Source organism: Candoia aspera, chromosome 3 (genome assembly GCF_035149785.1).
Source record: "Candoia aspera isolate rCanAsp1 chromosome 3, rCanAsp1.hap2, whole genome shotgun sequence".
Lineage (NCBI taxonomy): Eukaryota > Metazoa > Chordata > Lepidosauria > Squamata > Boidae > Candoia > Candoia aspera.
The window spans coordinates 53494237-53511265 of record NC_086155.1 but is presented as its reverse complement, the minus strand read 5'-3'; the positions used below and the strand labels follow the sequence as shown (position 1 = coordinate 53511265).

The 17029-nt window shown below is 43.9% G+C and overlaps 1 protein-coding gene across 1 annotated transcript in view; it reads right to left on the bottom strand.

Annotated features, from left to right (window-relative positions):
* Window positions 1-17029, bottom strand: part of CPNE5 (copine 5) — a 147771-nt gene that overhangs the window by 52167 nt on the left and 78575 nt on the right. Inside the window, exons 9-10 of the mRNA XM_063297694.1 lie at window positions 12875-12978; window positions 9911-10015 (exon numbers count right to left, since the gene is read on the bottom strand). Coding sequence (XP_063153764.1) covers window positions 9911-10015; window positions 12875-12978 — 209 coding nt within the window. The remainder of the gene's footprint in view (window positions 1-9910; window positions 10016-12874; window positions 12979-17029) is intronic.

The window sequence follows — 17029 nt, the reverse complement described above, 5'->3', positions numbered from 1 at the left end:
CCTCGTGCGTTTTTGTGTAAATAAGGACGTCGTCGATGTAGACCAGGACCCCTTTGAACAGATGTTCATGCAGTACCTCATTGATGAACTGCATGAACACCCCAGGGGCCCCCGCGAGTCCGAAGGGCAGCACTTTGTACTGGAAGGCGCCTAGGGGGCAGTTGAACGCAGTCTTCCATTCGTCCCCCTCCCTGATTCGGATGCGATAGTACGCCTCGCGAAGGTCCAGTTTGGAAAAGACTTTGCCCGTGGACAGGTGGGCGAGCATGTCCTTCACCAGGGGTAAGGGGTATTTGTTGGACAGGGAAGCCGCGTTTAGGCCCCGGTAGTCGGTGCAGAGCCGTAGGGTGCTGTCTTTCTTCTCCCGGAATAAGACGGGGGCTCCGACCGGTGAGCATGCTGGCTCTATGAATCCCGTCTAGGTTTTTATCGATGAACTCCCGGAGGGTTGCCATCTCCTTCGGGGTCATCGAGTAGATCTTTGGTCTAGGTAAGGGGACGTCGGGCAGTAGGTCGATCCGGCAATCCATCTTGCGGTGGGGGGGTAGTTGGTCAGCTTCTGCCTCTCCGAAGACCTCGGAGAAGTCGGCGTATTGTTCCGGTAGGTCTGCTGTGGTAGCGGCGTTGTCCTGTGTAGTCGCCTCCGCTCGTCCTACCGTGGGGTTGGTTCTGCCCGCTGGAACTGGTGCCCGATACTCGCCGTCACCGAATGTGAAGGTGCAGGTCTCCCAGTTGATGCGCGGGTTGTTTGTCGCGAGCCATGGCATCCCCAGGACTGCAATGGGCCGTCCGATGTGAGTGACGACGAACGATGTGCGTTCGGTGTGAGTGCCCATTTGCAGGGTGACCGGCTCGGTTTGCAGCGTGGCTGGTTTCCCTCCCGCTGTAGAGCCGTCCAGCTGGTGGAATGCCAGCGGCGTGGGGAGGGGGAAGCAGCGGAGGTCGAGTTTGGCGACTAGGTCGGGGTGGATGAGGTTTTTTGAGCACCCTGAGTCCACTAGTGCCGCGGCCGTGGTGGCTCCGTTGCCGCCAGAGAGTTTGATTGCCGCCATTATTACGGGGCTTTCGCCGTTCCGTCGAGGTGGTCTGTGCTGCTGTCCCACCGCCTGCCTCGCAACGCGTTTCAGGGCAGGCGGGGAGCTTTTCCCGCCGGCTGGTCGGGGTCTACGTTATCCTCTTCCCCCCAGTAGGCGTCCCAGCCTTCCTCTGGTGTCGCTGTGGCCACGGTCATTCGGCGGTGAGGGGGCGGCCCCAGGTTGGGTGGTTTGGGGCTAATTTTCAGGGTGGGTTTAGGCGCACTGGTCGGCGGTCGGTTGGCGAAGCAATCCACCGTCTTGTGCCCTAGTTTGCCACACTTCCCGCAGGGCTCCCGATTGAATTTCTTTTTTGGGTATATGGGGCCGGCCATCCCCACGTGTGGTGCGGGTACCTTTTTGCCGGCATAGTTTGTGTCTTCCGTGGTTGTCATGAGGAAGGTGCGGTGCGCGTGTTCGGCTTTCCCCGCGAGGCGGATCCACCCGTGTAGCGTTTCTGGGTCGTCGCGGTAGAGGGCCCATTGGAGAACGTCGCGATTGAGCCCCCTTTTGAACATTTCCAGCAGGGTGGTCTCGGACCAGTCGCTGACCTTCCCCGCGAGGGCTTTGAACTCCAGGGCGTAGTCTGGGACCGTGCGTGTGCCCTGTTTAAGTCTTTGGAGTGCGCTTTTCACCCTTACTTTGGCTAGGGGGTCTTCGAAGTAGTTTTTCATCTCATTGATGAAGGCAGGGAAGGTGGCGAGGGCGGGGGAGCTGGACTCGTACAGTTGGACGTACCAGTCCACCGCCCTGTCTTGTAGTTTGATCGCCACGGCGGCGATCTTGTCGGCTTCGGAGTCGTAGGAGTGTCCGTGCCTCCCCATGAACTCCCTGGCGTTCGTTACGAAGAACGAGAGTTTCGTGGGGTTCCCATCGAAGAAGATGGGGAAGTCCTTTGGGGCCCGGGCGTTTTGCGCGGCCCTGACTCTCGCTTCCCGGCCTGTGGTGTCGTCCGCCTGGGCCGTCTGCTGACCCTCCGCTGGCCCGTGGGGGTTCGGTGCTTCGCTCGGGGTGTGGGCCTGTGCGGGGACGTCGTTGGGTGGCGCGGGGGGCATAAGCGACTGGAGCATGGTCCGGAGTTCCGTCAGTTGGGCCCGCATGGCCGCGAGTTCAGCTCGTGCCTCCTCGTCCACGGCCCGCGCCGCCGCTGGGGCCGGTTCCGTTGGTGCGTCGGCGGGGGTGGGTTGCCGGCGGGGTTCATCCTCCCTCTGCCGCTGGTCCGCTTCCTCCGTCGTCTGCTGGGTGTCTCCATCGTCCTCCTCCGTGTTGACCGCCGTTGGGCTGTCGCTCCACGCCCATTGCTGGGGTGCGATGTGGGGCGCGGGGTCCTCCGCTGGTTTCGGAAGGCATGTTGCTCCCTCCCGCGGTCGGGTTGCCTCCGTCGCCATCTCCCCTTGGGGTTGGAGCTGAGGCTCGGGTCGGGTGGGGTGGGCGTCCATGGCTCCGGGAGTCCGCGGTGCCTCTGGCCTTGGTCGGTCCTCCTCTGTCTCTTGCCGTGCGGCTCGCCCTCCTTGCCCGCGTCGCTCCGGCTTCATCTTGCTGGTCTTCTCGCCGTCTATTCCTCCCGCGGCTCGTTGTCGTCCGGTGGGGCTCGGCGAGGCTGAGTTTATGACTCTCAGCTTTATGTCATGCGCTGCCTGCCTCTGAATAAGGCTCAGACACTGGTTCGATGGATCAGGCTCTGATTTATTCACAGCGCAGTTACAGCGTCGGAAGAAAAAAGCTGAGAGTGACAGGAGCGCGCCGGTGCGGGGTTTAAATACCCCGCGCCGGTCAGTGCCCCCTCACTCGCGGTCATGTCACCCCCCTTTGTCCAACACGTTGCCCTGCCGGTGGGTGAGGGGTTGTGAGGCCCCGCTGGCGTTCCGGGATCGCCCATCATCGGGTTTTCTATTCATCCGGTGATTGCTGTCAGCTGGGCGATCTCCGTTGTATTGGCGCTGATGGCTTGGGTGTGCTCCGTGATCCGTTTAGTTATTGTCTGTTGGCCGTTAGTCATTGTGAGTTGATGGCTACTTATCTTGAGCCCCTTCTCCTGTTTCTTTGCTATTGTCATGTGTGCCATTGCGCTGATGACTTCAGCTCAACGGCACTCATGACAACTTCACTGTTTCAGCTTTAAGGAAACGTATTTCAGATTGCAGCTACACATCTCATTGCCTTCAACAGAAAAGAATACTAAATAGAGGAATCACACAGGGTTTTACAAAGAGAACTTTTAAAATGTAGTCTTTGGGTAAGGTTGGATTTATTCAGATGTTTAGAAACTAAGAATATCAAATGAAACAAAACAAACACTTTCCAAATCACTCTCTGATAGCAAATATTTGAAAAGATAATTTAAGAAGGTTGAAAAATGGGCCAACGTACATTTTTGTTTGTTTAATCTAACAGCATAGGGAGAGCTATTTCATAAAGTCAGTGAATATTCCAAAATCTGAGGTCCACCTGGTTTTAATTAAGTAGTTATCACTTTTCACAAAAATAGAATATGTTGTATTGACATTGGGAAATGTCTGTCACCTTGCTGGATGGTTAATAATTACTTCAGAATTTGAGTTTGGAGAAAGTCAAGATCATAGATGAGACTTTCTTCCTTTATGTCTCCTATAAAGGCTGCAACTAAGTGCACACATCCTGTTCCTTTCAGTGAGGTTTATTTCCAATAAGAATATATGGAACTGCAACCTTCAAGAGTTTATGTTTGAATCATGTGCATATATAGCAGTGAAGAACTGTAAGAAGAATCAGGGACTGAAATGAACTGCGGCATAGGATTGTGCAGCCAACAGGGGGTCAAAGTTCCTCTTCCTGTGCCAACCTTCCTCCACATTTCTATGCCTAGCATTTAATGTTTTATGAAACATAAACATGGTTGCTAATTACATCATTAGTGAAATGTATAGTTATGCCTTCTGTGTGGGCTCATATTTCTGAAAGCTCTTTACCTCCTGGGAGATACAACTACAAATATTTAATTCAGATGGCTTTTGTGAAACAATTGTGGTTAAATACTTTGCATGGTTAAATAGGCTCCATAGTATCTTGGAAAAATATTGGCACTACTGGAGGAATGTTCTGAGCTACAACTTTGGATGGAAGCCTTGGCATGAACCCAGGAAGCTCCTCTGGCAAATATTATGATTTATTTTCTTTTAGCAAGTAAGTGAGCCACGTATTTCAGGATTACAAATTTGTTTAGCACCTTCTGGCTGTATTCACACAGCACATTTACCCAGTGTTATCTGAGCCATGGTTTACTCAATTAACTCAATTTCCTGGTTCTCATAAATCACTGAATTGGAGGCTAACCATATAGGGTGGATTCACCCAACATCTGCTTGGTTAATCTCTGATCCTCTGAGTCATGAGAACCCAGCTACAGAGTGAATGCTGGCTAAAGAGATTCAAGTCAGGGATTCCCAGTTTGAGTTTCACCTCTACCATGAATACTCCAGGTGGATTTAACAAGCCACTTTTGGCTACAATGCACCTATCTGAAATGGCAGTAGATAATAGTACTAATGGCCTAATTTAAAGGTTTATTGCTAGAATTACAGCCAGATAATGTAGTTTACATAGTGCAGATGCTTGAAAGTTTGTAACAATTTTTATTTATAACAATTTCCATTAGTTTACAAAATAGAAGTGGACTATACTTTTATCAATAAATGAAAGCCAGGAAGGGTAAGAGCAGAACCCATTCTTCTCCTGGTTTCCCATGCTCCACTGGTTTAGTCTACCAATCAATCAATCAATCAAACTTTATCACCGCCCATCTCCCTCACAAGGAGGGACTCTGGGCGGTTTACAATAAAAACGAAGTTAAAATCAAAACAGTTACAAATACAGTAAAAACAATAAACTAAAATGTGATGGAGTCTAAATGGCTGAGAGTTCTTATCAGTCCCTGAGTGCAATAGGTCCATCAAAAATCACTCTAGAGCGCTAGCCATCCCCAGGTATGGCTATTCTCCCTCCCATTCCAAGCTTGCTGGCAAAATCGGGTCTTTAGTCTTTTTCGGAAGTCCAGGAGCGAGGGGGCCTGTCTCACCTCTGGGGGAAGGATGTTCCAAAGGGCAGGAGCTACTGCAGAGAAGGCACACTTCCAGGACCCTGCTAGGTGGAATTCTTTTACAGATGGGGTCCGCAACATGCCCTCCCTGCATGACCGGGTGAGGCGGGTCGATGTAATAGGGATGAGACGGTCCCTCAGATATCCTGGTCCTATGCATGATACATTAAAAGGGGACAGGACTTAATTTACCTCTCATATCAGCCCTGATAATGGGAGAAGGGCCTCTACAGGCAGAGTAAAAAAGGCATGTGATCAAAGTCCTGCCCCCTTTTAATGTATGATGCATGGAAATGGGGCGAGACTTAAATCTTGCAGTTGTGGTTGCCATCTTGAATTTTTAGCATGCACACACACACACCCTGCAGATGCCCCTGTACAGGCAAGTGACTGATCGGGGGAAATAATCTTCAAGCAATGAAGGACAGAGAGGATGGAGAAAAAGCAGATTTAACTCCCATTCTTCCAGGTTCCATTTTGTAAATAAGGCAGATCCCTGACCACTTTATAACTAAACTAGAGAGGACAATTTTATGAAACGTACACATTTCCGGAGTGGCCCTCAAGGGTCAATCCATATTCAGACACTAGTTTATTAAAAACTGACTTTATTAATATTAAGCCATAACTTACAAACCACCACTGGGTTCTCAAATGTAGAGGTAAGCGACCTATGGTCTATGGCTACATGTAGTCCTGAAGCAACAAGACTGCATGACTGAAATTCAGTACATTTTTTTGTTTTTCAAAATTTCAGGTGAGAACAAGAGTGGGTGGCCTCTGGGAAGCAAACTACACCCCTTCTCACCCTTAAAATCCCTACAGCCACCCCAAACAGTCCTAAATTGTGTCATACAGCAATTGAGCCACAAAATTTCAACAATAATTTTTCAGGACAGTTAGGGAGTATGGAAGGGAGGAAATGAGAGTGCTTTGCTACCCAAAGATCTCCTACTCCCCTTTCCAAGGTTAAACCTCCATCCACCCCCAGGAAAGGCTGAGAAAGTCTACTGATACCAACTGCAGCCCTCCAGTGGCTGGGGCAGCAAGCTGTGGTCACCATCTCACGCCAAGTTGTCCACCAATGTGCCTTAGTCCAACATGTGAACCAATCAGTCTTATTCAAATTAGTTACAGACGAAGCTTCATGCTCTATGCAGCACGTTTGCCAGCATAAACACAGCTGGTATGAAGATACCCAACATTCCCAGGCCACTGGATTAAGTAACAAGGTATTCTAATTAATTATGGAAGGAAGGGACAGAAGGCTTAGACTCTTAATGCACTGCTAACTTTTGCCAATTCAAAATGCTACTCTTTGAATACACATGGTGGCACTGAAGATGTTGCCTAGTCTGGCAATGAAACATCTGCAAGAAAATAACAAGGCTCAGAGAGCACCAAGGACTCCACAGTTCAACACTAAGCTACAAATATTCGCTTCTGTTGGTACCACATATGGGCTTCAAATGCTCCAGAAAGCATGCAAATGGGAGAAATTCACAGGAAGGCAAACTTCCACCAAAGAACAGCTGTTCTTTCTGCATGAATGCCTGCGACAAGATACCCTGCCCTCCAGTGTCAGATACAAACCTCCAATAAACTGCACAGCTGGATGGAAGATAGCGCAACAAAATGGGCGAAAAATGATGCAGCTCATGATCGTGGACGTCCATCCCAGATTAAACAAATTATCAACACACCAGAGACACCCTCAAAGAAGAACTCGAACTATGATTCCAGAACACTTTAACATGCTGATGACTACAATCAAGACCACATCACTGAGACAAGCCAAAAAAAGGAAAACTAAACTCCAAACTAAACTACTTAAATTCAACCCCAGAAAAAGGCACTGAAGATGTTGCCTAGTCTGGCAATGAAATGTCTGCAAGAAAACAACAAGGCTCAGAGAGCACCAAGGACTCCACAGATAAACTAAATGCTCCCTTTTTAAGTTTAGATCCATTAGGTGAATATAGCAGTGGAGGCAAGCAACAATTTCAGACCCAGGTATCTAAAGGCTTACCTTAAGCCAGTCTCAGCAGCAGATGCAAATCATCCAAAGCTGCAACTAGGACTTTTTATGAAAATAAATCCACTAGGAATCAATAAATAGATTTTCTATTCATTGGTTTTATTTATTTACATACTTGTTAGATCTTTGTCTTGCCTTTCCCCAGGAGCTCAAGGTGATGAGCATAGCATTGCCTCCTCCTATGTCTCCCTACAACAATCCTGTGGGGTAGGTTGGACCAGAAGAAAGTGACTGGCCCAAAATCACCCAGTGAATTTCCATGGCTGACAGTGGACCTGAACCAGGGACTCATCAGCCCTAGCCCAACACCTTCACCAGAACGCCACCCTGGCTTTAATTGAATTTTGTTTGAAAATAATTAACAGAGGAATTTTATTTGCTTCAATCACTTCAAAATCTCTAAAGTACCTATGTTTAAGAAAAAAGTATAGGGAATCACATTAAAAAAACAAAGATGTTTTCTAAAAAAATTAAATTTAAATTAAAGCCAGTGTGGCTTTTTAATTTTTACTTTCCTCCTGGATTTACATAGATTTTACTTCCTGCTTCTGATTTACATGGAGCTCTGTCAGAACTAAGTTGTATTCTATTAATAGGAAGCATGCTGGTAAAAGTTCCAGTTAAAGCATAGCTCTCAAACACATACAGATGCAGAGACTTTAGGACTTGGATTAACATCCCTCATCAGCAAGACCATCTCTCCTGAATTAAGACGGACCTTTGCTATGGATTGAGGCACAGCAGTGGTGGTGGTTTTTGTCATTGTAATAGTAATCTATTGCCAGAGCTTCTCCCAGCAAAGCTTTTCTGCTTTTTGGGTTCATTTCCATCCATCCATCACCCCTTAAGTATGTTTTACTTCCATCTGTGAAGCAGGAAACTGCCTTCCCAAGGGAGCCCTCTCAGCCCCCCCCCCGCCCCGCCTTTTGTCTTTTCACTAATGCTGACAGAATAACAGCTCCCTAATTTAGAACAGCTCTGAGGAATGTCAGTGTTTTTTAAGCCCCCTTAAGAATCTTAAGGGAGGAAGAGTCTTTTGTATCACTAAATTCCTGTATGTGACAGCTTCTGCCGTGTACCGTGCAAACTCATGGGCCCATGGACAGTTGCTGTTTTTAATATTTAAAAGTATTTAGATATTAATATGAAATATTAAATCCGTATCTTTTGTCCTTCTATATCTACAGTAAAACTCAGCCTGGGGACAATTCTTACCTATCCAAGCTATCTTTGCAGGAGCTTCCCTTCTCCCATTAACTATTTCTACAGCCAAACAAATCCATCCTCATTTGAAGCCACATTTCCATTTCTTTGTGGATCATTAAGTCAAGGTCCAAGTTCCAATGGTGGGTGTTTATAGGGTCTCTAATACATTTTGGGGATGTACAAACAGTCTGTTGTGTTTCCCCCTAAATACATTTTGGGCATGTACAACAGTCTGTCGCATTTTTATCCAAAAACAGGTGGTAGCACCTAGCTAACCTTGTCTGATCTAGAAATCTAAGCATGGCTGGCTCTGGTTTGTCCCAGATGGTTGAGGAACATCTGGAAAGTCTAGGGATATAGGCTAAACTGAGAATTAAAAAAAAAATCCCAGAAGAAGGAAATGGCAAACCTCTTTCTCATCAAGTCAAGAAAAGTGCATGGATGTGTCCCTGTAAGTCACAAGGAATTGAAATAAAAGCAACTTTATTTCAGTCAATGAGATGTGTGTGCTGGCTCTTCTCTGTTCTCTCCCAGACCTCTACACACAGTGGAATAGCAAGGCAAATACTGCTCTGTATGTGATCTGGGACCTATTTTTTATCAGGATCCTGAATTGCACAGAGCTCCCCTCATGCCTGGCTGAATGACTACACTCAAAAGGTGCTTGTTGATGGCTCTGCTTCAGCTTGAGGGACTGCCCACCTCCCTATGTTTCCATCCATCCACTAAGGTCAGCTACAGTGGGCATGCTCCAGGTCCCATCGATTAAGCAGTGCCGCCTTAAGAGACTCAGGAAGCGTGCCTTCTCAGAGATGGCCCCTGCCCTGTGGAACGATATCCACCCAGAGATACATATTAATCAAACCCTTTCCACAAACTGCTAAATATCTGGTTGTTCTCCCAGGCCTTGGGATAGGATGGTGGCTGAAGTGTCCCCTCAGCTTCTTCATCCAAGTGTTTGATAAAAATGTTGAACAGCACAAGGTTCAGGACAGAGCACTCCACTTGATACTTTTGTTTTGTTTTATTTTATTTTATTTTTCATTTTAATGTTGAGACCATCTGACTCCACAGTGACTCTGGGCAGCTTACAAATAAAAAATTAAAACAAAATATATTAAGAAAAAGAAGACATCTGACCAGAAAACAGAATCAAAAACACTAAACAGCAAACAAAAAACAAAAAACCCACCAAACCAAAGGAGCTCAACCACCATCCTATCCCAAGGCCTGAACTTGTGGAAGAACCATGACTAGGATGCAGGGCTACATGAACAGCACCAGTCTGAAGCTCCTCATGTGTGAATACCTGAAAAGGGCCATGTATTCATTTCTTCTAACCTGATCTCTTCCAACCTGGTCCCCATCAGATGTGTTAGGATTACAACTCCTAAACTTCCAGCCATTCTGGGAACTGTGGTGCTAATATGGTGGGCACCAGATTGGACATGGCTGCTCTAACACCACTTTTTATGAACCAATCAGGCCAGCTGTTAACTAATTCTATGGAGCTTGTACCTGTCATAGTCTCCATTGCACAAGGCTCGCACAGGGATAGCGAATGATTGCCATACTGGATTCAGAGTGTTCTTCACCACTTCAGTTTTATGACAGATAGTAAACCTAGCAGGATACAGAAAGTCCATTTAGTTATAAGATAATTCTCAGCAGCCGAAGAATGCCTTGGGTTAGACAACAACGAAGAAGAAGAAACCTCATTAAGTTTTTATTTCTGAAATATGCTTCTCCAATCCACCATGGACAATGAAAATTGGCACTGGGTTGGACCGAGATAAAAATGGATTACTTTAATAGCTGTAAATGCTGGCACTCTCCAAGTACTTGCAGCAGAAATAAGCACCAACTTCATGCAATATTAGCAAACATTCTTCACAAAGGATATAAATATTTTCTATTAGAATTATACTTTTATTAGCACAAGTAGTGCAATATCCATTCCCACAGAGAGGAAATTTGCTGAAAGCAGAAAAAACTATATTGGAAACCAGTTAAAAGCAATAACCAGCAAGTTATGGCAATAGCTCTAGAAAGGAGAAGTTCATATTCTCTTAAACAAAGGAGGGGGGATTTTTTTTCAGTCAAGGCCTGTGTTTTTTTAGAAATAATCTGCTGGGAGCAATGTACCAGTAATGACCAGAGCCAAAATTGGGCAGATCACTCTTTTCTTCTCTCTTTTTCTATTAGCTCAACTTTCCATAATCTCTGTCCTTGCTCCCACCCAACATGCTGTGGAAGAGGGACAGATCACTCTTGGTACAGATTTAAAGTGATCCTTTCACAGAGGTCTTCAGAAGATATGTTAAAGGCTACATGAATCACACAAACCGAGCATTCTGGCCATCCTAGCTGCAATTTGGCTAGGACACTTCAATGGGAAAAGAGTTTGTCTAGAACAGTGGTAGACTATCTTAGCTCCACTTATCAGATTTTGACTCTAGGAATATGGATCTCCACCCTACTCACACAAAAAAGTTAGGATCTGAGCCTGGGAATCTGGATGCAAACTGATATTTTATTGCAGCACCAGCCTTGCATTTTGAAAATTGAGGCAAATATTCACAATTTCAAGGAGATCTGACTTTCATTTACCTTTTTTATTATTTAGAATGGTCTAATAGGGAATTGTCTTGTTGTTAATTAACTTTTGTCCAGACTTTTTTCTATTGAATACAACATCTCATTTCATATCTTGCTGGCTTAGTGAACAACCTGAGGAATATTCATAAATCAACTTTTTAAAATGACCCTGAAAGTTGAAAACTTAGCTTGCCTGAGTCTTTTTATTTTCTCCTTTATCAACTAAAAAATTAGCCAAAGCAGTTCTTTACTTGAACTGGTCCAGAAAATCATTCCAAAGGAATCTTTTCTTATTTAGTATATGTATAGAAACTCACAAGGAAGGTATATTCAATTGAGATGGTGACCGTGGCAGTGTGATCACACATTAAAAACAGGTGAAGCTTCAATCACACCATCACAGCCACCATCTTGATTTCTTTTTTTTATCATATCTTGCAGAAACCCTGAGTGCTAAGACTGCGAAACTGGATAAATGCTAAAAAAAACACTTATCCATCCTGAGTTTAACTCTGTATTAATGCCTCTCCTACTCAACCTTCTTTTCTTTATGATATTCTCAAATGGTGATCCTCCTCCTCAATTAATCAAAATGCTCATGTTTTTGGAATACTGTATGAGGTGAAGAACATTTAAGAAGTGAGGCCCCATTGTGTTGGTGTCAAGCTTATACTGTATATGGCTACAATAGCCTTGTACATAAAAGTCATTAGCCTGAACATGTTTTTTTAATGAGGCTTTTAGGAGACTACTTATCAAGGAAAGCTGAACAGGTATCAGCAATCACTACACTGATTGACCTAAACAAAACCTGTTGGATCTGATTGGTATTTGAAAGGGTGATCATTGGAAAATTCAGTCTTGTAGGCTAGACCGGGAAATCACAAACAAAATCCCAGAATGACCAGCAATGACAAGTCACTTCTATACAACAAAGCTATACAGACATTCACCAGAAGTCAAGCTCAAGTCAAGGAAGTCTTTACCTTTTTAATCTAAGGAAAAGGTCTCGTATAATTAGCGAGGAAAGATGGGCCAGAGCAGGTGGTATGGAACACTGTGCACTCTCCCAGCCAGATGCAGCAATCTTATTTTTGTAATCAGCAGGGAAATAAGATTCATCCCTCCCTCTTCTGATAGCCAACTTGCTCACTTGTACAGACTTCTCTACTGACTATGGTTATCACATGATTGTTAAATACGAGGCTGAATTACAACAATAAAAGGTTTACCACTGATTTTATAAACCCCTTTTGCTTTTGATAATAATATACATGAAATGATAATTATACTAGTAACTAGCTATGTTCAAAACAGTCTTTTGGGAGCAATCTGGCTCTGGAATGGGCTAATAAGGGCATTCAGGAGAAGGTTGTATAAATCTGGGACTAGATTGTCTGAAAGTGAAAGTGATTCATGGTTTTCTACATGTATTCCAGCCTCAGCATTTCAGAATTATCAGAATGTTGGACTATCCATTCCCAAAAAGTCATGAATCACCTCTGGAATGCCAGGATCATCACATTCTGGGTGTGGGGAGAATGGGATGTTCCTGACCAGGATTGTCCTGCACAGAACATTTTTCACATCTCTGCTAGCTCCATTTTTATCAGTTCCATCTCTGTGAAGACTTGTCTATGCTATTTGTTGGCATCTCAGCTCAACTTCTGTTATTTCATTATGTAAATGAAACATCGGATTTGAGGCTAGAAGAAGACAGCTATATAATGGATATGGTTCCTAATTCACAACAAGGAAAATATCAAGAGAAATACTTATTGCCTTTTTAAAATAGGTCTTCACTATGTATTACTAAAGAAGGGCCAGTTAAAAGTGGAGCAAATCTCCTATTGCCAGAAGGAAAAAAAAAACGCTTGTACTCACGTTCCATCCTCATTACTTCTGTAGAATACCATGAAAGGGTCTGATTTACCAAAGAAGTCTTTCTTGTCCAGCTTGTTGGCACAGAACTGCATTGTGGCTACATCCTTGGAATTGGAAGCAGAAAATATATTGTCTACCAGGAAAGAGGTACAGTAAAGTATGTAACATAAAAACATCAAAGTTTGCAACCAGCCCAATAGGAAATGGAAGAAGAAAGACTGAAGACTGAAGGATATTCTAGTCCAGTGTGTAACAGAAAGGACTATAATAGCATGAACAAGGCTTGAAAAATCTGGGACAGCTATCAGTCTGGCATCAAACAAGGATACTGCACCTACAACTAAGACTTTTTATTCATCCTTGCACACTTTAGACTTTGGTACTTCGGTGTTTTCTTTTCCATCAGTCACTGGTACATGCACTGAAGCTTTAAACTGAACTCTAGCTACAGCTTGCCAATGATTTTCATAGCAGATAAATCATCCACTACGCTTTTTCACTTCCTGGCATTTAAATCAATCTAGGCCCTTAGGATTATAATGGAAGTAGCTGCTTCTGTGAGTTGGAAAAAGATAAACAGCTTCATATATCTGTCAGTCAATGTCACAGCTGTTCTGTGAACACACAAAAGAATCCTGTTTGGGCTAGCATTCCATAAATATAATAAACTAATTCCACTTTCTGAAATATTTCCCCTCATTCTCCTCTCAGTTGCATTTTGACTTGCAAGAATGCGTGCATTTTATATACAATTTCCCCTGCTCTGCATTTTTATGCATATCTTTTGCTAATGTAGACATATCACTAATACTCCTAGATCCTCTTTACACTGTTGCCAAGTCAGGTCTCCCCAATCTCTTATCTATTTGCCACAGTTCAACATCATCCTGTTGGATTAGGTCCAATGCTCAATCTTATCAAAATAATTTTGAGCTGTGATTTTGTCCTCTGAGGTCTTACTCAACTAGCTTTGTATCATCTGCAAATTTGATAAGCATGCCTTCCACTGCATTTCTAGGTCATTTATCCAGATGTTGAATAGCAGGAGGCCAAGGATAGAGTCCTGAGGATCTCACTTAATCCTTTTCTCTGGGATGATACAGAACTATTCACAAGCCCCCTTTGGATGTGATTGTTCAACCAGTAACAAATTTAACAAACCACAGTATCATCTAACCTACATTTAGCCCTCTTGTCCACAAAAATATCATGGAAGTCCTTGTCAAATGCTTTTCTGAGATCAAAGTACATTTCATCAGCAGTGCCTCTTTGGTCTTTTTAAACTATTCGCTCTGTCATAAATAGAGAAAAGACTAGACCAGTGTTTCTCAACCTTTGTAACTTGAAGATGTGTAGACTTGCTGGCTGGGGAATTCTGGGAGTTGAAGTTCACACATCTTCAAGCCGGAATAGACTAAGGCAACATATAACTAAACAATTCCAATTAGCTCCTGGCAATGAAAGCATTCTTTTCTAAATGCTCATAGACATACTGCTTGACAATTTACTCAGCAGAGATGTTAAACAATTGGTCTTTATTTTCCCAGGTGCTTCCTTTACCATTCTGTATATTGAACCACCATTGTTCTTGTCCAGTCTTCCAGCACCACCAGGAGTTTTCAAAGATCAGAATCAATCGGCAGGAGTTCACGTCTAATACATTTTTATTTTATGCTTGCCAGGACTAACCATTTAGCTTGAACTATCTGCAGATATACTATAAGAAATTCCAGTGTTAAGGAAATAATAGCCTTGCTGTTGGAAGCCAAAGCTGCAAAGCACTGAAGATCACACTGTGTCTTCTTGAAGTGTCACGTTTGAGATAAAAAGTCAGTGTACAGCCTAGATATTTGATGAGACTCTTTCTAGCAGTAGGGAAGCACGAGAGGGAGATTAGTACCCCACTTATCAATCCTGTCTGATTCCGACTCAAGGCCCTTTCGTTCCTCTGCAAAATTCTCCCCCAATGTTGCCAGAGGCAGTCAGCAGCGGCTTTTTCCCAGGAGGAAGTGGGTGAATTACCGTGAGCACTGAATCTTCCCAAGGGTACCATATTAACTGGGTGGAAAAGAGGAGCAGAGCATGTAGGGCAAAGCAAAAGGAGGACAGCCAATTCTGAGCCAATTTTCCGGGTTTTTTAAATTTTTATTTACTAATCTGGACTTCATAGTTTATAAACAAATATCCAGGGCTTGTTAAAGCTTAAGCTGAAGAACAAGAACAAAACGCAAATCAGAAATATAGGTTTGTCGAGCTCAAAAGGAGCAAAAATTCAGGGTAGAGAGGCAGGCTGACTTATGAGAACATGAGCAAGCTCCCTTATCTCTGCTTGTGGTACATTTTCATGCTTCCGAAGGGAGTTTGAAAAGCATTAAGATATGTAATATCACTGCTATTTCTGGTTAATGTACCTTGCCAGTCATGCAGGAAAATGCACAAGGGATGAAGCACTGAACTTGCACAACAGGGTGACAAATAACATTAATATAGGAATAACTGTATGTCTCAGGAGTTCATGTCTCAGGAGCAATGATACACAAATAAGCACCCAGGATGCCAAGAATACATGAAATGCCTCTTTCCATTTCCCTGATTCAGGTAAGAAAGCTTTACTTCAACCCTAAAAATATCTTTGGGGACTAGAGATGGGAGACAGTCTTGATCAATTTGCATTTTGAGATAAATATACTAAATTTGCCCTTCCCAAACCAATAAGCAACTGGGATTCAGATTTCCTTTGGTATTAACACTTCTTAGAATGTTCCAGTGCAATCTCCCATACAAAAAATAACAGAGAAAAATGTGTATTTCAGGGGAACACGCATATATGAAACATAGCTTTAAGGGAAACTCCTTATAAAAATTAGCAAATAATCAGATCATGTCCCATGGAAAAGACAGCTCTCTTGCTTTGTGGACATGAAACAGAAGGTGTCCAGCTGCTTTAGGGAAGGGCATAAGAGTGAATCCTTAAGACTGCTGGTTTTCCAGTGCAATGGCCTCCTCACTGACAAGTTTTGAGATCAATGAATATTGATGAATCACGTGGGCTTCAGTGGGAGAAGCATCGTGAAACATCATCTGGCCTTCTTAGCAGATGCAACACAGCAGTTTCTTGTCTATTTGATTGACCTCCTTTTCCAAGCTACAATTATGAATGAGTCTTTGAAGTTATGATGAAGTTGGTGAGTCACAGGGAGGGAAAAATGGCACTGGGGGAAGAAGCAGACCGCCCCCCTTTCTAAGCATCTTCTCTGTGCAAGAGAAAGAGTTAAGCCAACTTCTAACACAGGCTGCAGGACTGCTCATGTAGAGCTAATTGCTTAGGTCTCAGTTTGTTCTGATGGAAAGGGGAGTTAAATTCCCTTTATAGCACAACAGATGGGCTGCTTTGAACGCATTCAAGTGCACCCCTGAAATTCTGAGTGGATCTTATGTCAAAAGTAGCATGCACTAGCAAGACAGTATTTTGTGAGTTGAAAGAGTGTAAGCCTTTCCACGTACTTTAGATAATAAACAGGGTGTGTGCATAAGCATTCAAGCACAAAAAAGCAACAGAGATAAAATACAACATGATATAATGTACATAAGCTTTCATCATGTACTGTACCATAGTATATGCATCCATATCCACAAATATACACACAAAAGACTTGTACATGGATGCACGGGTGAGAAAGTGTTGATCTGCATGCATTTTTTAAAGGTGTGGGGATTTAACATGAGTGTGTCTGAGGACAAAGAATTGCACAAATGTGTGTAGGAGAGAAATTAGGATTTTCTCCCTCTTGCAGACGTCAGACTTGTGGGCGAGATGAGGTGAGACAAATACAGTGATATTGTTTGTGTTAACTTCTGTACGTGGGAGAGAAAGAGATTGAAAATGTCTGGCTTTGCTGGAGTCTAGATAGGCTGATGCTTCTCTGGAAAGATACACACCCACTGGGTTATTTTGCTCTCTTTGGTGTTAGCAGCAAATTGGTTGTGGTTGTGAAGAGATGGTGAACCTCTACTGGGCCACCAATACTTGACTATTGGGATCACCCAAGCATAGTTTTGTTAGTTGCTTGGGTGCCTCTTTCTCTTCTTTGACACCAACACAACTCAACCATGACTCTTAAAGCTCCAGATGCTCTGAACTTTTCCCTTGGAAGA